The sequence below is a fragment of the Emys orbicularis genome, chromosome 25 (genome assembly GCF_028017835.1).
Source record: "Emys orbicularis isolate rEmyOrb1 chromosome 25, rEmyOrb1.hap1, whole genome shotgun sequence".
NCBI lineage: Eukaryota > Metazoa > Chordata > Testudines > Emydidae > Emys > Emys orbicularis.
This window is the reverse complement of record NC_088707.1, coordinates 4,397,186-4,416,929: the sequence shown is the minus strand read 5'-3', so window position 1 is coordinate 4,416,929 and position 19,744 is coordinate 4,397,186. Positions and strand designations below refer to the sequence as shown.

The 19,744-nt window shown below is 45.4% G+C and overlaps 1 protein-coding gene and 1 non-coding gene across 2 annotated transcripts; both read left to right on the top strand.

Annotated features, from left to right (window-relative positions):
• Positions 1-215: 215 nt before the first annotated feature.
• On the top strand, positions 216-289 carry TRNAN-GUU (transfer RNA asparagine (anticodon GUU)). Its single transcript has one exon. It is a non-coding gene; the product is annotated as a tRNA-Asn (tRNA).
• Positions 290-11,509: 11,220 nt separating this feature from the next.
• Positions 11,510-18,342, top strand: PSMB3 (proteasome 20S subunit beta 3). Its single transcript, XM_065422607.1, has 6 exons — positions 11,510-11,619; positions 13,909-14,093; positions 14,623-14,730; positions 15,985-16,162; positions 16,690-16,784; positions 18,221-18,342. The coding sequence occupies exons 1-6, from the start codon at positions 11,617-11,619 to the stop codon at positions 18,267-18,269; spliced, it is 618 nt and encodes a 205-aa protein (XP_065278679.1). The 5' UTR covers positions 11,510-11,616; the 3' UTR covers positions 18,270-18,342.
• Positions 18,343-19,744: the final 1,402 nt, after the last annotated feature.

Below are 19,744 nucleotides of genomic sequence, written 5' to 3'. Positions count from 1 at the left end.
CAGGCCAGCAGCATATGCCACTGAAACGCAGCCTAAATCTCGGTAGGAATCCGTCTTGTAAAACATCTACCCTGTGTCTTGCGATTCTCTGTCCCTCTCTTTCCCCCTGGGACAGTGCAGACGTGGAAGGGGTGACTGTCTCTCCTGCCCCCAGTGGCCACCGGCAGCGTTGCTAGGGCTTGACTCTGCTGGCCGCCAAGCCCGCTCCCGTCCCAGTCTCTGTGGCGCAATCGGTTAGCGCGTTCGGCTGTTAACCGAAAGGTTGGTGGTTCGAGCCCACCCAGGGACGGGGAAGGGAAGCAGTCCTTTTTTTTTTTTTTTTTTTTACAGTCTTGGCTCCCGTTTGGGGGTTGATTTTATTTGCGTTGCATTGAAAGGACGCGGAGTAGGGAACCGCGTTTGCAAACCGGATTCGCCCTGTAAGCAGCTACGCAGCTAGAGAGAGCAGGGATTGCGGGGAGATGAGTGAGTTCAAGGTACCCCTTGTGTAATGGGGTGGGGACAGAAGGTCTCAAACATCCAGGTCCGGAAGCTCCAAGGTATTTAGGCTGAAATCAATGGGTGCTGAATCCTTGTAGGAACCTGAGCCCCAGAAGCTATAAGGAGGAAGATGAATGAATGCAATTCTCAGAGGGGGCTGGGAAGCTGGTGTGTGCAGAGTTGTTGAGGGGCTGCAGATGGTTTTCTTTTAGCTGCCACCATACCCCCAGGAAAGGAGGGGAGCTGGGGAGTTCTGAGCAGCGATTAGTCCCAGGTGACTCTGGTCAATATTAATGGCACTTCCTGTGCCTAAGAGTATCAAGGGTGCCCCTTCCTTACCAGAGAAGGGAAGGAAAGGCTGTCACAGAGATTAGCCTTGCTGTTCAGGTTCCTTTTACCACGTTCAACCCCCCTGAATTTATGATCAACCCCCCCCCCCTCCAGAAAATAACAAAATTGGGGGAGGGAGGACTTCACCAAAAAATCTAACTGCAGTGGTTTTCAGGCCTGCTAGGAGACGGGGTTAGGGCTGAGATCCACAAAGATATTTAGGCTCTTAACTTTGAAATCAGTGGAAGAGAGGTGCCTAAAGACTTTTTTGAATCTGGGCCTAAATTTGCCAAAATCCACAGTCAGGGGCAGATTTTCTAATGAGCTCAGCTCCCATTTAGAGCCAATCCTGCCAGCATTTATACCTGTGCTTTGCTGTAATGTCAGCAGGTCTACGGCTGGGATTAAAGTGGAGCGTGTGCGCCGGATTGGGCCTGGGGAAGACCCACAGCAGTCAATGGGACCCTGCATGTGGGTAATGTTACACACATCCTGAAGTGTTTGCAGGATTGGGAGCTGAGCTCTTTGGAAAATCTGGCCCTGGTTGTAGGCGTTGAGTGCTTGGAAATCTGGTCTCTGGAGACCATTTAACGTGTAATACAAACATGTGGTTCCCTCAAAATAAGCATCTCCATCTGCAAAGAAGAAGAAAATATGAGTGGCAGGATATTAAAAATAAAATGATCAGAGACCTGAAAGCAATAACTATTCTAATAAAAGAAAAAAGGAGCAGAGGCTACGGAACTTCCAACCTTATCTAATTCGAGTGCCCTATTTTGAAAACATCTTTTTTCCCCCCTAAAGCCCGTTTAAAACAAACCAACCTCTGCCCTCACTTGATTTGTTTTTTACTATTGAAACTAATAGGGCAAGATTTGTGTTTTAATGAAGGGCCTGAAATACAGCAATGTCCTTTCAGGGGGAATCTCTGTTGTTTTGGAAGAAGGAAGAAATAAAGCTATTAAAAATCCAAAACTAATATTTTAAAGCAAGAAGGCATAATTCATTCTATTGTCAGAATTAATGAGTGAAATTCTGTGTTATCCAAGAGGTCAGACTAGATGATCAGAATGGTCCCTTCTGACTTCAGGATCTATGAAATATTGTTCACAAAGCAAAGAGAAAAGCAACTCCCCAGGAAGAGAATCACAATGTCTGTTTATTTCTTCAGTTTACAGCATGGAATATTTTCCTACAGAGAGGCCCAGTAATATGCAAAAGGGAGGAACAATGGGACTGCTTAGGTCTGGCTTTACAAAATATTTCCATCTAGCTGCTTCTGCGTTTGATGCTTTTCCTCTTCTCAGTGAACTGCATTAAGGTATGAGGTTTCCTCCCAGTCCCAGATACACTGTGGCCTTTAGATTACAGTCTGAGAGCTACACTTTAAAGTGGGAAACACTTTACATACCTGCTTTGAAAAAGAAAAGAAAAGAAAAGATGTGGGGGGGGGCTGTCCCTTTAAGAGAGTTGTCCCTTTCAGCAGTGTGAACATAAACAAGCCTGAAGTTTTCATTTAAACCAAGCTGCCTAATCTGTTGTGCATTTTGAGGTAGTTTTATACACATGGATCCTTTTCCGTTTGGCACAACATCACTCCTCTATATTAAACATTTAATCCTGTCTCCTACAGAACACTGGAGAGCTGGGGGGAGGGGGGAGGATAAAGAAACCCAATACCCTTTAGAGAAGCAAATTTCTCTTTAACTTGTGCATTAAAAGAAATCCGGCAGCATCATTTACAAGGATTTTTTTTATCCCCTCAGTGGTCTGTGGCTTATTGTTTTAAAATGCATATTATTGTGCATTTGTTTTCCAAGGAGGTTTTTTTTTTTTTTTTTTTAAGACAACTATTTTCCCATGGCAGAGGCCTGCAGGCTTTCACATGGAAGGGGATTTTAACCCTTGGTTTTGAATGTGAGGGTCCCCATCCTGCAAACACTTGACTGCCAGAATTCAGGTGTAAGCTTTTGTGGGTAAAAAATCTCACTTCTTCAGATGCATGAGTTTTTTTACCCACGAAAGCTTACGCCCAAATAAATCTGATAGTCTTTAAGGTGCCACCAGACTCCTTGTTGTTTTTGTGGATACAGACTAACACAGCTACCCCCGATACTTGCCAGGATTCAGGAGCTTCATTGTAGTAAATTTGAAAGCACATGTAGGGTCGTTTGCAGGATGGGGACCTAAGGTTATATTTGGAGTAGCCACTTAGGTACACACACAAACAGAGAGGAGTCAAGGAAAGACAGAGAGAGAAAAGGAAAGAAAGGGAAAATAAAAGAGGAAAAAATACGTAGAAAGGAAAGAAACAGAGGGGAGCAAGAGAAAAAAAGAAGAAGAAAGAAAGATGAATGTCTTGGAGGAGATCCTCATAGCCCCTAGGGTCACAGTAATACAGACATTCTGCCCATAGGTGATCTTGGTATAATCCCCAGCCCCTGCATACCCTATGGGATAGACACCTTGTTGGCTCCATAAGATTCTGTTGGAACAGAGATCATTTGAATTTTCCCTTTGTCTTCCCTGTTCCTGACCATCTCTCCCCCCGCCCCCCCATTGTTTCCATCATCCTCCCAGCCTCCTGTCTGCCTCTCAAGTCTCCCTTTCCCCTATCTACAGCTACTCAGCCTGCCAATCCTTGCTCAGTCAAAACTCCCATTGAGATCCCCCGGGGGGAGGCAGGATCGGGCCCTTAGACCTAGCTGCTATTTCTTATGTTGTCCTTCTCTTTGTCCACTCTGCGGCCATCCCTGCCCCCCCCCCCCCACCTCGCCCGTGCAGGGATCCGTGGGTGTCTAGCGCCAATCATACCCCTATGCAAACACACACAGGCATGACATATATAAGGGCATCCAATTGGCCCGATCCGGGGCTCTTTAAGGCTCCCAATGAGAGTTGTATCCAGGTTCTGGACTATTTTGAACCCGTTTCTCTGCTCAGGGCTGGGTCAGTCCTATTTTTACAGGGTGGGTTTATCAACGTAGAGTTAAATAATCTGGTATTTCTCCCCCCGGGGACTTTACTTTTTTCTGTTATCCAGCTTCCTTTGATCTGCCCTCCCCTCCCTCCTATAGACACGTTTCTTTGTTTGCGCTCTCTCCGCCACTTTTCCTCTCTACCTCTGCTGATTTGTTACTAAGGGCTCGATCCAAAACTCATTGAAGTCAAGGGGAATCTTGCCACTGGTTTCACTGGGCTTCGGATCAGGCCCCATGCGTGGTCTGTACATACCCACCCATCTCTTCATTTGTCTCGGAGTCTCTTTTAGGTTTCTATATTTCTCTTGCTGGGATTCCTTTCTTTCGCTGTGCATTTGCTATTTCCCAATCCTTTAACTCTATCTATCTATCTATCTATCTATCTATCTATCTATCTATCTATCTATCTATCTATCTATCTCCATACACACCCCAATATCTATCTATCTATCTATCTATCTATCTATCTATCTATCTATCTATCTATCTATCCCCATACACCCCCATATCTATCTATCTATCTATCTATCTATCTATCTATCTATCTATCTATCTATCCCCATACACCCCCATATCTATCTATCTATCTATCTATCTATCTATCCCCATACACCCCCATATCTATCTATCTATCTATCTATCTATCTATCCCCATACACCCCCATATCTATCTATCTATCTATCTATCTATCTATCTATCTATCTATCTATCCCCATACACCCCCATATCTATCTATCTATCTATCTATCTATCTATCTATCTATCTATCTATCTATCCCCATACACCCCCATATCTATCTATCTATCTATCTATCTATCTATCTATCTATCTATCCCCATACACCCCCATATCTATCTATCTATCTATCTATCTATCTATCTATCTATCTATCTATCCCCATACACACCCCCAATATCTATCTAGCTAGCTAGCTATGTCCCTTTGTGGCACAATACATTTCTGAGAGAATGACACTGACATTATCCAGTACTCCTTCTTTAAAATGAAGACTATTTTTAGCTTGACACTCTTTTTTTTCCCTCCTGGAAATGTATTTTCTGCCATCTTCTCTCATCCGAACTTTCTGGGGGCTTTGAGCGCAAACTCCCCTTTTCTCAGCTGCTTTGTAAAAAATAAATAAATACCATTGTTGGTTCATTTAATTCAATGTCCTCTCCTCCCCCCCCTCCCCCGAAAGGACAGGATTGAATTAAATATATCAAATCATAGATTATATCATTGCATTTCCGTCCCCTCTCGCCTCAGGTCTCCTTCCAGGCAGAAGGAGCTCAGAGGACATTTGTTCTAATTGTTTTTACCCTCTGGTGAGAATTAGAACCTGGAACTCGGGTTGTTGTTTTTTTAAAGGAAGCGACAGTTAGAACCCATCGCGCTCCCATTCATTCATAAAAGACACGGCCCGGATACTCAGTATTGTCCCTCTCCTACGCGCCTGCGTGAAGTTTGTTTGCTGCAAAATCCCACTAAAACCTTGAACCTGAGCTCCAGCCAGTCCAGCCTCATTTCCAGCCTTCGCACCCCGCTGCCAGCGAAGGCACAAAAGATCAGAGACGCCGAGCTCTTCTCTTGGGTTCAAGCCGCGCCGCTCCGGGCCCAGGGGATAACTCCAAACCACATTTCTTCCCTGATAGCCGGGGCACCCTTGAGAATCTAAGCCACGGATTGACACACTCGAGAGATGCAAAGGAAGTGGCGTGAAATCAACGGTATTCCCAGCATGATGAAACCGGCTCAGCGAGCCCCCTCCCTGGGAATCTGGATTCAGTGCTAAGAATCACATCCCCTAAAACCATTACTGGAATTTCTTCCATCCATCGATGAATCCTAGATCAAGCCACAAAATCTACCCCAATGCCGACTGCAGTATCCGCCCCGTTTGTAGACTAGGTATTTAGAGAGGCAAATATTCACTGCATAAATGGCAAAGAAAATAATATGATGCTAATTTCACCACCTATTGGGGCGGGGGAAAGCCCTGGAGGTCAAGAATATAAGATCTAGGTGCATTATCCAGCGATTTGATCAAATAGTTCAACAAAACTGACTTCTCATATACCTAGCCCGATCCTCCCCAAAAATATTGACCCAAAAAGTCAGATCTGGTAAAACAAGAGGCTCTATAACTAGATAGATAGAAAGATAGATTAGATTAGATAGTGGGCTGTGTATGGAGATAGATAGATAGATAGATAGATAGATAGATAGTGGGCTGTGTATGGAGATAGATAGATCGATAGATAGATAGTGGGCTGTGTATGGAGATAGATAGATCGATCGATAGATAGATAGATAGATAGATAGATAGATGAGTGTGTATGGGGGATCGATAAATAGACTAGATTAATGATTTTATATAAAATCGCTGGATAATGGTCCCAGATCTTACATCCATATTTTCTGTCAGACTAGGTATATAAAGAGAAGTCAGATTTATCCCATGGCGGTAGTTTTGCACTTTACAAACAAAAGCCTTCGTTTAGGAGAAAAAAATGCTGTCGTTTTTGTCTGATTGACATATCAGCATAGCTGGGTAGGAAACTTCCTCCCCAAGAAGGTGCATACATTTGTTCAGGCTTTAAATGAAACACATACACTTGTACATTTCAATGACCGAAAAATGCCTACCTCCGATGGTATTAAGTAGCAGCCTGAAATAAATGCCTACCTCCGATGGTATTAAGTAGCAGCCTGAAATAGACCAAAGGCACGTTTGATGTACATCCGTGTGTTGAGCGGTTGTGCGGGATCTTGCATGCAGGGCAATGTTTACACATAAGGATGAAACAGTAATAATGATAACTAATAAACGAGGGGGAACTACGTTAAATCAAGGTGAAAGACAGATTCGTTGGGGAAGAACCCTTCCGCTTTTCTTTACGTTTCGATTCAGCCAGGTCTCTCCATCCTCAAGAGAGCTCTGCGCTCTGGCCCCAATCCAGCAAAACTTGCCTTGGAGACGAGCCTAAAATGAAGCCTGTGCTTCAGTGCTTTGCTGGAAGAGGGGGTGCGGGGGGGGGGGCAAAGTGTTCAGAGCCTGCAGGAGCCAGCCCCTCTCGGGTATCATTTCACAGCAGAGCAGACTATTTGTATTGCAATAATTTAATTGCACCGCTCATCAATAATTGCACGGGTTGGTTGGCATTTTCTTTGCGGTTTCGCTCATGCAACGGAAAGTGAAGGTCCCTTTCCCCTCCCCTTGTTTTGCAAGGTTGTCTGTTTCCCTTACTGCTCCAGGCCGCGCCTTGGTTTCCCTCCACCCCCTCCAGTATTTGACTTTATTACCGCCTCGTGTCTGCGAGCTGATCAATAAATCTCGCCTTTGGGGGGGGGGGGCAGACAGAGTGAACATATGTCATCTGGACAAGAAGAGCCTTGATGCAAACAAAACCCTGTTCCATCCAATAGGCAAAACGCCATGGCAACAGCCAACCCCTTAGCCCCCAGCAGTGTCGCTTGAGCTTGGGAGCAAGGACTGCTGCTGCTGCCTCCCGGTGGTGGAAAGACGAATATCCAGCCTACATAACCAAGAGCTCAGGTATGAGGTTCAGGAGAAGCAGGAAGCCATCCAAACAATCCTTCATCTGAGCCCATGTGTGTAACTACATAAAGCATTCCATGCCTTATAGGGTCAGTCTGGTGCAGGATCCCATGACTGGGGGGGGGGGGTGTGAGTGGGTATTTTGGGGCCCCTGGATATTGCTATTTGAAAAATCAAATAACCTTCCAGGAGCTAGTTAGACCCCCTGGGAAAATCTTGGATTTTGAAGAGTTTTTACAAAGGAAAAGTTGGCTACTGCATCAGTATTTTGCTGTCAAGTATCAGAGGGGTAGCCGTGTTAGTCTGGATCTGTAAAAAGCGACAAAGAGTCCTGTGGCACCTTATAGACTAACAGATGTATTGGAGCATAAGCTTTCGTGGGTGAATCCCCACTTTGTCGGATGCATGCATCACAGTATTTTGCTGTGATTTATCGTTTATATAAAGGATGATGCCTCACCAATCTGCTGCTGTTTCACTGCATAATATAGAGTAACTTTGTACAAACTTTGGCCTTTCTGACAATAATTTGTAGGTCCTTAAAGATTGTTTGGAGGGGCCAAGTGTTCTGTTTGGCCCCTGCTTCCCACAGCGCCGGGCTGTCATGGCATGTGAGAATCCAAATCAATACAGTCTTGATGACTCTTCCGACACAACTGGAAGTAGAAGGGTGTACAGAGATTATCCTTGCTGGCGTTAAATAATGAGCATCACTAGTTGTGGGCTGAGGAAGGATCCTGAAGTACTGCTCATATTTAGCAACTTTCCAGCTTTACTGTGGTTGATTAACGCTCACAACCCCTTGTGAGATGGGTTGTTATGATTACCCCTGGTTTACAGATCCTTCCCGGAAGTCTGCACCTTGATGTGGTGGGAAGGTTTGTTTGTTCCAATGTCCTCAGGAGTGATGCCACTGGGTGTTTTAACTGCCAGGAGGGCTACCCAAGCTGGACAGGTGCAGACAAAAAGCAGTGCATTATCGGGACACAACAAGGTAGCCATTCCGGCAAGAAGCATGACGGACAGGCATGGCAAAGTCTAGTTTGTGCCCTTAAGTTACATCTGATGTGCAGGAAGGATTCGGGTTTTACAGATGGGAGAAGCGAGAAGGACCAAGGGACGGATTCTTGAACATGTGCGGATCCTGTTCAGGCACCTAGATGAAACAGCTGCATGTGCACTCATGTTCAGCACACAGTACCTCTCCCTGTTCTCACTGCGAGCCGCAGAGCACTGAGCATTTGTGCAAATCCAGCCACTTTGGTTAGGTGCCTAAACAGGATCTGAGCACTGGTGAAAATCTGACCATTTATCTGGGTGTCTAAAGCTACATCTACCTCTGAGCTGTGAGGTGCAGTTCCCAGCTCACAGAGATGTACTCACAGTAGCTCGAGCAGAGCTGGTGCCTAAAAATAGCCCTTGGGCAAGCTGCCCCCAGTACAATCCTGCCCAACGCCTTGGGTACGTACTCGGAGCAGCTAGGCCAAACTGCCACCCCTACTGCCATGAGTACAATGCTATTTTTAGGTGCTAGCTGGAGCAGAACTAGTGCAGGTACATCTCTATGACCTGGAAATCACACCTCCCTGCTCAAATGTAGACATATCCTTCAGGGGAGCTAAGTTCTTTTGAAAGTATGCCCCCAAGTTACTTGCGTAAAGCCACAGAGAGTTAGTGTTGGAATAGCAGGAATTCAAGCCACTAGGAAATGCCAGAGGCGAGAGAGGGAGAGGGGAAATTCTACATGAGAAATGTTTTAAAACCCACACATTTTGCCTGCAGTTTAATAGATGCTGACATGAAAAGGAAAACAGTGCAGTCATAGGGTCAGAAATAGTGTTTTCTGTTTAGTCTCCAACAAAGCTGCTCTCTGTATCTCCATGCCACACTTCAATAGTAACAAGAGTCTCTTTTTTTAAACAAAAGCTCCAACTCAAATGTTTCCAAGTGTTCCCACAGCAGCAGGCTCAAAAGGTGGTGTGAAGCAGCATAGGTACATGAAATATGAGGTGCAGGAGCAGCTGGAGAAGTTATCACTAATAAGTTTCCAAAGATTTTGTGAAGTTGTGGTTTAGGGCCGTCACGAGAAAATCTGGATCCTAGAGAGGTTATGCAAGTTCTGGCTCAATGTTACCCCCATCTAATTCACTGTATTTCAAGGTCACCAAATAAACTGTATTCCAAACCCCTTGTGAATCCAAACAGCCTTTGAAGTAAATGATGCACAGAGTGAGGTTAAAGGCCCAGATCTTCAAAGCAATTTGGGTGCCTAATGCTCATCATGTTGAAGTCAATAGGAGTTAGTCACTGACCTAAATACCTTGAGGATCTGGGCCAATATCTTTTTAGGAGGATCTTAGGGACTCCTTCTCTGAAATACGCTTGTTTTCTTTCTTTCTTTCTTTCTTTCTTTCTTTCTTTCTTTCTTTCTTTCTTTCTTTCTTTAAAAAAATACTTACTGTTTAAAATAATCTGGTGCATCCCAAAGGCAGCTACTTTGCTCATCAGAAGAGGCAAGAGGCAAAAGACACCTTGGAAAAGGTAGATTTAGCAGAATCCAAAAATGTGGAGAAGGGTATAAACTGCATCAGAGACAGAGAAGCCTTCCCCATCGCCCCTTCAGTTTGAATGCTGTTAACAAAATCACATAGTTGAAAGATAAGAACGTACCATCAAGGGTTGAATATATTCCCAGGCCCAGCCTTCAAGGGGAATATTGACTGAGGAAGGTCTCCAGGATCAAGTCCAAGTGAAGAAAAATATGCTTATTTGTCACATAAATAATAAACAGCCATAGAAAGACACCTGTATTTATCCAGAGACTCCTTTTCTCTTGCTTCTGCATTTATATTAAATGTTTATTTTAGTAGCTAATTGAATTTGTTTGTACAACCCAATGGAACCCATATAACTGTAGATCTCTGGCTGTAAAGGTTTGGGTGTTGTTTATCTGTCTCCCTTCTTACAGTTATCACAATGTAATTCTTTGGGTCCTGGCCTTTCATTTTAGCAGACTAAGTGAAATCTCTCTCAGATATTTCTGGATTCTTTATGCAACCTCCAGATATAAGAGGACCTGACCTCTATCCTGCCAATCATACAGCAATATATGAAGCAGTCAGCAGCAAACAATGCACATAGTTAGCCAGCTGCATCGCCAGCTATACTGCATCATACAGGCAGTGATGCGTAAATGCAGCATTCACAACTCATGATTTTATTTAAAAAAATGAGGAGTACTTGTGGCATCTTAGAGACTAACAAATTTATTTGAGCATAAGCTTTCATGGGCTAAAACCCACTTCATCAGACGCACTGAGTGGAAAATACAGTAGGAAGATATATATACACAGAGAACATGAAAAAATGGGTGTTGCTGATACAGACTAACACGGCTACCCTCTGAAACATGCTTGTATTGTGAGTCTCGTGAATTTTAGTGTTTTTCTTCAAATGGCAGCTCCTGGAGTTGAGTGGGTTATGTGAGAATCTCAGCTTTTATTTGAAAGCAGATGGACAGCAGACTAGGTGTGCTGGATACAACACATTCTGCAATGTCATCAAGGAGAATTAGGCCTTGCATCTAGCCCTTACAGTTGCAGAGAAAAACTTGCAAATGTGAAGCAAACGCACCTCAAAAGCTGAGACCCCTGAAGGCAAAGGAAAGGAACCCTGCATATCATGTTAAAAATCTCATGATTTTTAAGTCCATCTTTTTTTTGGCGGGGGGGGGGGGGGAAGAATGGGGGGGGGGTGCTGCCTCGTGATTTTTGAGCATTTGCGGTTGGCCAGCCTGTGACTTGCCCAGTCTGATGCGCAAGCACCAAGGCATGTAGCCAGCCAGCCAGATGTGGCGCGCCACATACATGTGCAATGCAGCCATGCAGCCTTCAATGCATGCAGCCAGCTGCGCGTGCGCCCGCCCTTGCAGGCTCAGCCGAGTCCGCCACGATCCCATCGTGCCCCAGCGGGCGCCGCTCGCTATGACTCTTCATTTTTTCTCGCTTTCACACCGCCCCTTTCTCTTCTCAACCAACCTTAACCTTAACCCCAGGCCTGGCCCCGCCCCGCCCCGTGACTGATGGCGCAGGTCCGCCAATTCCAACAGGCAGCGGTCCCGGGGACTGGCGCTGCCCGCCAATGGGAAGAGCGGGAGGCGTGTCTCGGAGCGGTAGCGGGTTCGGGTGCGCAGCGCGGCAGCCAGGAAGGAGTCGGTGGTGGGGCAGAATCGTTGCCGTTGGTGGTGTTCTCGTCAACCGGCGCCATGGTGAGGCCTGGGGGACCGGGACCCGAGTCTTGGGGGGGGACCCGGGACTGGAGGTCGGAGGGGAGTCCGGGGGGACCGGGGGGGATGACCCGGGGCTGGGGGGACCGGGGTCTGGGGGGGGCTGGGGGACCCGGGTCTGGAGTCTGGGGGGACCCGGGTCTTGGGTCTGGGGGGGATCGGGGGGATGACCCGGCGCTGGGGGCGGGGGACCCGGGGGACCCGGGGCTGGTGGGGGCTGGAGTCTGGGGGGTGGGGGGGGGGCGGGGGATCCGGGGCTGGGGGGGCGGGGGGGCTGGAGTCTGGGGGGGCTGGGGGACCCGGGGCTGGAGTCTGGGGGGGATCGGGGGGATGACCCGGCGCTGGGGACTGGGGGGCTGGGGGACCCGGGGCTGGGGTTTGGGGGGACTGGGGGGAGCTGGAGTCTGGGGGGCGGGGGGGTTGGGGGGACCCGGGGGGGCTGGAGTCTGGGGGGGCGGGGGGGCTGGGGGACCCGGGGCTGGAGTCTGGGGGGACCCGAGGCGGGCAGGGACACCTAGGATTGGAAGCCGGGGAGGTCTGGGCATCTGCTGCTGGGAGGGAGGCTGGGGGGCTTTGGGGACGGGGCTGGCCTGGCGAGGTGGGGTGAAGATCTAGGTGGTGGCCCTGTCTGGGTGTGGGGGAGGATGAGACCCTAGTGGCTGCTTGGGGATGGTGGCCCCCCTGGGGTGTTTAGTGGCCATGTGATATGAGCTGTAATCAGGGAGTCCTGGGTTCTTTTTCTGTCTTGGCCCTTGGGCACGTCGCTTTACCCCTTTTTAGGTGGAGATGATGCTTCCCTGCTCAGTGCTTAGCAGATGACCGAGGGGCCTGCTGTTTGTAAATTGCATTGAGATTCTTGGCTGGATGGTGCTACAGCAAAACTAGTGTGTAGAACCCTGCAGCACTTGTTACTTTCTGCTACAATAGGGCTGTGTTTGCTTATACCGAGGACTGGTCTTTGGGGGCAGGGGACTGCCTCTTATTCTGTGTTCACAGAGCGCATAGCACAGTGAAGTTCAGGCCGCTGTGTTTTGTTACACACCAATAACTGTCTCCCGTCTTCCTACTGCATGTCCTCAGTTAGGAGGATACTTAAACTTTTTCATTGATGCTGTTTCAATTGTGATGGTTGGCCCCAAAGCACCGGAGAGTTTTATGCTTTGTTACATTAGATCAGTGGTTCTCAAACTTCATTTTATCCTGACCCCCTTCTGACAAAAAAAAAAAAATTACTACACGACCCCGGGACGGGGGACCGAAGACGGAGCCTGCCCGACAAAGCTGAAGCCCAAGGGTTTCTGCCTTGGGTGGTAGGGCTTGGACTTCAGACTTGCTGGGGCCCAAGGCCAACACCAGCCTTGGTGACCCCATTTAAATAGGATCCTGCCCCACAGTTTGAGAACCCCTGCATTAGATGGATTGCTTAAAATATTGCTTTAATAAGCCAATATTAAGTCTGCTGGGGAAGTTTTTTTGTTGAAAATGGAAATAATGATACTTACCACTTCTCTGTTAATCAGATGGACAGCAGACTAGGTGTGCTGGATACAACACATTCTGCAATGTCATCAAGGAGAATTAGGCCTTGCATGCAACAGAATGTTTTAGAGAGGGGGAGCAGGAGAGAAGGGCTTTGCCCTCGGAGTTTATTTGGTATTCTGAATGGTGAGGAGAGCTTATCTGTGGTCCCGGACATGAAGCTTCCTTTATAGCCACAGATTCAGTCTCAGGAATATCTTGTTTATACATAGAAAGTGCATACAGCATGTGCATGAGGTGATCAGGTAATTAAGTTGGTACTGCAGTAAGCCTTATTGCAGTCGAAAATAAGAATTAAAAATTGGAGAACCTAATATTATGGTTAAAATACGGTGCCAGCGAGAAAATGACTTCAAATGAGGAATTAATTATTTATGATCAGTATAACTGGCATTTGTTAAAGGAAATGAGATATTTGATGCTTTTCTGTAGCAGTGAGGCCAGCTAGATAATGGCTAACTTTGCTCTGGGAGGACCTGCAGGTATTTCTAGAAGGTACTTGACCAAACGATCTGAAGATTTAGCACAGACTGTACAAGACAGACCTAAGCAAATGCAGTGTAAGAGAGTGTAACTGATTCAGGGGATCCCTTCCAGCCGTGTTATCTGATCTGTGTGTCTTGGCTAAGCTGCATGGCTCTATTGATGCTAGTTCTTGTAGTATAGTTAATGAGTGTACTATAAATGTCCACTGAACCCTAAAATTATCTTTTTCTTTTTTTTCTTTTATAGTCTATTATGTCCTATAATGGAGGGGCTGTAATGGCCATGAAGGGGAAAAACTGTGTGGCCATTGCATCGGACAGACGGTTTGGAATTCAGGCTCAGATGGTGACCACAGACTTTCAGAAGATTTTCCCTATGGGAGATAGACTATATATCGGCCTGGCTGGGCTTGCCACAGATGTGCAGACAGTGTAAGTGGAATCTTCTCTTGTGAACACTTGATATTCCTGGCCTGTAGGAAGGGAGTTTGTTGTATATCTATAAAGACACAACATATGTTACACACAGATGTTTAGGTAGTATCTTTGTCTATTCATCCAGGTGTGGGCTGCCGGAATACCAAGACTTACCTTCTCTGAACCCCACTCCAGTCAGTCCTGTTGGGGTTATTCTTGAACCATCCCAAAAGTCTTTGAAAACATGCTTTCTCCACAGTGCCAAAGACTAGCAACATTGGTTGTTGGCTAATTGTGCCCTGCTTAAAAGAAAAAAAAAATCCACTGTGTTCCAAAATCAAAGCTGTGTCTGATTTCTTAAGAGCACATGGCAAGTGAGAACCAGATGTCCACATTTGAAATGCATATGTGCATGCATTCTAAATACGTGTCTGCATCATGTGTCCATCAGATGTTAATCTCTAGTAGCAAATATTAGCCATTGGGAGGATGGAAGAGGTCTTGATGCATGTGATTTTAATACGGATTCTGATCTCATCTGCAGTGCCCAGCGGCTGAAGTTCAGGCTGAATCTCTATGAACTGAAGGAAGGCAGACAGATCAAGCCCCAAACTCTCATGAGTATGGTGGCCAACCTACTCTATGAGAAACGGTAAATATCAAACAGCTGAGCCATTCTACAAATATCACTGAAATCAGAGCATGGTTAATGGAGTTAAATTACGACTCTTGAGGAGTCGAGAGGCATGTTAATTTTCCTAGTGTCGGCAAAGACAATTTACCTACGTTGACTGTGGTAGCTGAACTGGAGATGAACACTGCTGAACTCCACGTATAGATGGACTCAGACTGTGAATAAACCATATAGTTCCGCCAGTTTCTGAAATGGTGCTGAACATAGTTTTACTACATGTGTAGACAGGAGTAAGCCATCTTCGGCAGCACCAGTTATCAGTAATGGGAAACCTTAATGGAGACATAACTATTGTATGGGTGTCGTACACCAAAGACTTAAGAGCTAGGTCACTGAAGCATTCACTAGAGAGATGGATAGTTAACAGCATAGAGGGGAAGAGTTTTTGGAATGAAATTGTGTCCCTGGAATTGGTTTCAGTTTGGGTCCAATGTTTAAGGAAAGCTCGGTTGTTTCTAGATTCTTACTATTACAAAGAAGAGTTGCACACTGAGTGACAATTAATAAACAGGAAGCTGCTATCTTGAATCAAAGTGTTCCTGACAATCGCCTTTCGCATAGAATATTATCAGGGAGTTAAGTTAAGTAAACTCTGATTCGTAGATCAGGCATTCTGAGTTAGGCAAATTCTCTAATGTGCTGAAATGACCTGGAATTCTCTTCTAGATCAACCCCCAGCAGAACAAATGTAAGATATTTATAAATAACACTCAGTTCCAATTGTACCACATTTCTATTGCTGAAGGCTGTTTGGAGGCAGGCCAGTGGGATCTAAAGATTCTCCCCCACCACTTAAAACATCAAAACATGATGGTTATGTGCTCATGGATGCAGAGGACACCTGCTTTTGAAATACAAGGACCACTTACTTTTTCCTGAACCCAGATCAAAACTGTTTGTTCCTACAATTATTGATTTGCCTAAACACCAGAATCTGGAAATCGTAAAGTTTTTGAAACTTTGACTTCAATGGGGAAGCAGATTATTTCAGTGTGTCTTTTTGTCACTGAAATATTGCTGAAATAAAAGTCCATTCACAGTTAGGAGGTACTAACACAGTAATTGGGTAATTCCAAACTAATTTGAAAGACTCCTACTAACACCTGAGATGGAATAAACACTTTCCTTAAATACCTACTGAGTTAGAATTCTGCTGTTACTTCAAATTTTTGCATCCTTAGGCTGTTCTAACGTTAGCCTTGCTGTTCACAGGTTTGGACCCTATTACACAGAGCCAGTTATTGCTGGACTGGACCCCGTAACTTACGAACCTTTCATCTGCTCTCTGGACCTGATTGGTTGTCCCATGATAACAGATGACTTTGTTGTCAGTGGCACCTGCTCAGAGCAGATGTATGGCATGTGTGAGTCTCTCTGGGAGCCTGACATGGTGAGTGAGGAGGTGGCAAGATCTGTGTAGTTGTTTAACTTCCAAGTGATTCTTGGATTTTTTGGAATCCTTTGCTGTTAAATTGGACACAGGGAATTCAGGCTACTCCTGTTATATAATAATGCCTCTACCTTGTGAAGTGCTTTGAGACTACTGATGAAAACCCCTATATAATCTTTAACGTACTTATGTTCACAAACACCCCTGTGAGGTAGGGAAGCATTATTTTAACATAGAGGGAACTAAGGCACAGGGAGGCTAAGTGACTTGTCCACAGTTACACAAGCAGTCTGGAGTGGAGTGAAGAATAGAAACTGGGTCTCCCATGTGCTGGGCCAGTGCCCTAACCCCCCTGATGGACAATAGTAAAAGTTTTACGGTAAGTTCTGGCAGAACTATGCGAGATCCCGAGTCAAGTTTCTCTTGGGCATGGAGAGGGTCAGATTGTTAGTTAGGTGAACTGCCCCAACCCCTAGTAGCTCAGCTATAGAAGCCAACTAAAAGAGTTTCCCTTCCTCTTTTTTCAGGAGCCAGACCACCTCTTTGAAACTATCTCACAAGCTATGCTGAATGCAGTGGACAGAGATGCGGTGTCTGGCATGGGTGTGGTAGTGCATATCATGTAAGTACAGCTCACACAGTCTCTTTCCCATGGAGAGAAGTGGCAGAGTTAAACACAGAGCCTTAAGTCAGTCAAGGAATGACTACCAGGCCTGACCTCTGCCGTTCTTTAGTGACGTCTTGTCTACACTAGATCTTTACATTTCCCATGATTGCTAACCTACCTTGCTGCAGCAGCACCAGTGATAATAAATTAAGAGTTTAGCATAGCTGCTGTTAGCAGCATTCCCTCCTTCAGTCATGATTATTTGCACCCAGGAAGTGCTACTACTTCACACTGAGATGAAATGAGATGCCACCGTGGAACTCAAGATTTCCACACAGGACTAAAAGCTGCCTTGTTGCTGGGTCAGCCAACCCTTATGTTCAGTAGTGTCTCCCTACTGCGTCCTCAGCAGTGTCCCAGCCATTGTGTTAGGAAATAAAACTAGTTTTGTTAAGCAGCGAATGAAGGGAGGGACTTGTTTAGAGCTCCATCTGAAACTGTAGTGGGAGATGTGGCTCAGGCTCACCCCTGCAGGTTCTGGAGGAGAATGAAGTGTCAGTGACCTATTTCAAACCCGTCTCTCTGCACAGGTGTTAGTGCTAGGATGCGTGATAGGGAGCCATTTATTCATGAACATCTAGCAGCCAATCTACATGGTCTCCGATAAGTAGGGAGACCTCTAAAACTAGGGCATTGCACATGCTCAGGGTCGAATTGACCACCATATTTGGGGTCAGGATGGAATTTCCCCCCAGGTACAATTGGCAGACACCCTTGGGTTTTTGCCTTCCTCCACAGCATAGGGCTTGGGTCACTCGCAGGTTTAAACTACTGCAAATGGCAGAGTCTCTGTAACTTGAAGTCTTTAAATCATTATCTGAGTTACTGAAGTCCTCAAGCAGAGGTTAGGGGTCTGTTACAGGAGTGGGTGAGGTTCTGGGGCATGCAATGTGCAGGAGGTCAGATTAGATGATCACAATGATGCCTTTTGACCTTAAAATCCATCTCGTAGCAGCTGTAGGCCAAGCTCACTGCATACAGCAGGGGCTTCTTGCATCCCTCTCTGTCTCCCTCCAAGCTCCCTGGGTGCCAGCTTCCCCTCACCCTTCCGAACCATTCTTATCCCCCCAGACAAGAGTCAGGGTGTTGACACGTTAAACTCTTTTTGGGAGTATGAGCAGAGATGAGGTATTACGCTGGAAGGCAATAATGGGTGCTATCAACCAGTAGTTAACGGCAGAGCTGCTTGAAGCTTGGGCTGTGTGAAATAGCTGGCAAGGGCTCCATTCTTCTCCAGATCAATAGGGTTCTCACCTCTTAACACCCAGAACATTTCCTGAAATTTAGAATTGATCAGAAGGGGGTGTTGATGAGTTACTGCATTACATAGAAACATTCCACCTCATTTTTGGAAGGATGAAGTGGTAGTTTGTCTCTCCTCTCTTTTGCAGTGAAAAAGACAAGATCACCACCAGGACACTGAAAGCACGCATGGACTAGCCTCAGAAGTTTGTGCTTGTTTCACATGCCAGGCTATTTTGAATTTTTTAAATAAACTCTCTCCATTATTGTATGGGGCTCGCTTGTTCTTGAGTCAATACACTCTAGGTAGAGAATGCAGGCCTCATGTAACAAGTACACTTATTACAAATTAACTACAGAACAGGAGAATCTGGATTTATTCACTCTGCAATACCCCTCACCACAATGAGAAGGCTTGGTTTTTAGCTGTATGGTTGGAACAGAGTTCGCTATCATCCAAGCTGGAGAATACTAAGAGTAGTGGTAAACTGCTGAAGCTGTTGCTTTTTAGGGTAGGCAGCAGTGTTAGTTTCATGTCCCATTTGCCAGCTGTGCATACATTCAAAGTGAGATTCTTACAAAACAGCTAGTAGGGGCCTGCTCAGAAGAAAACAGTATTTACTTGAACTGGGATTATACCTGTAAAACTGTACTTGGAATTGCAGCAGAGGATAGGAATCTGATTTTGCACAGCTTGGCTACAGTAAAAACAGGCACACCAGGAAGATCAGAACTTATTAGACAATGATGTACACAAACTTTTAATTTTATTTTTTTCTGGCTGAGACTCATCTTGTAACATGCATGCATTTCAAAACAGTAAGTTTCTCAAATTGCTCCTAGCAAACAGACAAGCACAGAGGACTTGATTCCTATTTAAAAAAACTGAAACAGCAGTGAAAATCTAGAATGCTCCATTTTTCTTAGTTTTAGATTTAATTTATTCACATTTTTTCAGTTGCACTGATTAGCCCCACCCCGGACCTGTGTGTAATAGGCTCATTTAACACAGCTCAATCCAATTGCATTTAGTATCATACATCTAAACAAAGAACAGCACAAGATTTGAGTGGTAAACTTAAACCACTCTAATCATAGATGACCAAAAGCTGGGTTTCCCCTACTTTTACTGGTGCTATTACACAAGAATTAATTACACCTGTCAAGGAAAGTCAGTCATGGCTAATTGAAAATAAGCTCTACGAGGACAACAGAAACTGGTAGGCAAGTTGGAAATGGTGCATTGAAAAGCAGGAGGGGAGGGTATTGCAATGTTTTCCAATTATTATAACAATGTTTTGAATCATTAGTTATAGGATGGTGCAACAAAGTTTCAGCGCACACACCTTGAGCTTTGAAATGTTTGTTTATACCACCTCAAGTTTAAAAAAAACTCCAACCTTTCTACAGCAACAAGTGGGGCACCTCTGCACAGTAAGTATAGGATAGGGAGTCCTTCATAGGTTTAAGCCAGAATATAAATCACCCAGCAAAAGACTTTTTCTCCATAATTAGTCACACTACAATTTTATGCCTCTAGTTTTACTGGGTTTAGAACAGTTGAAGGCAGTTCCGATAGCCACTGGCAGGAAAAGCAGTCATTCTTTGCCCAGACGGGCAAACAGCAAGCACCCCTCATTATTAAAAACACACTTTTAATTTTTACTGTCAGT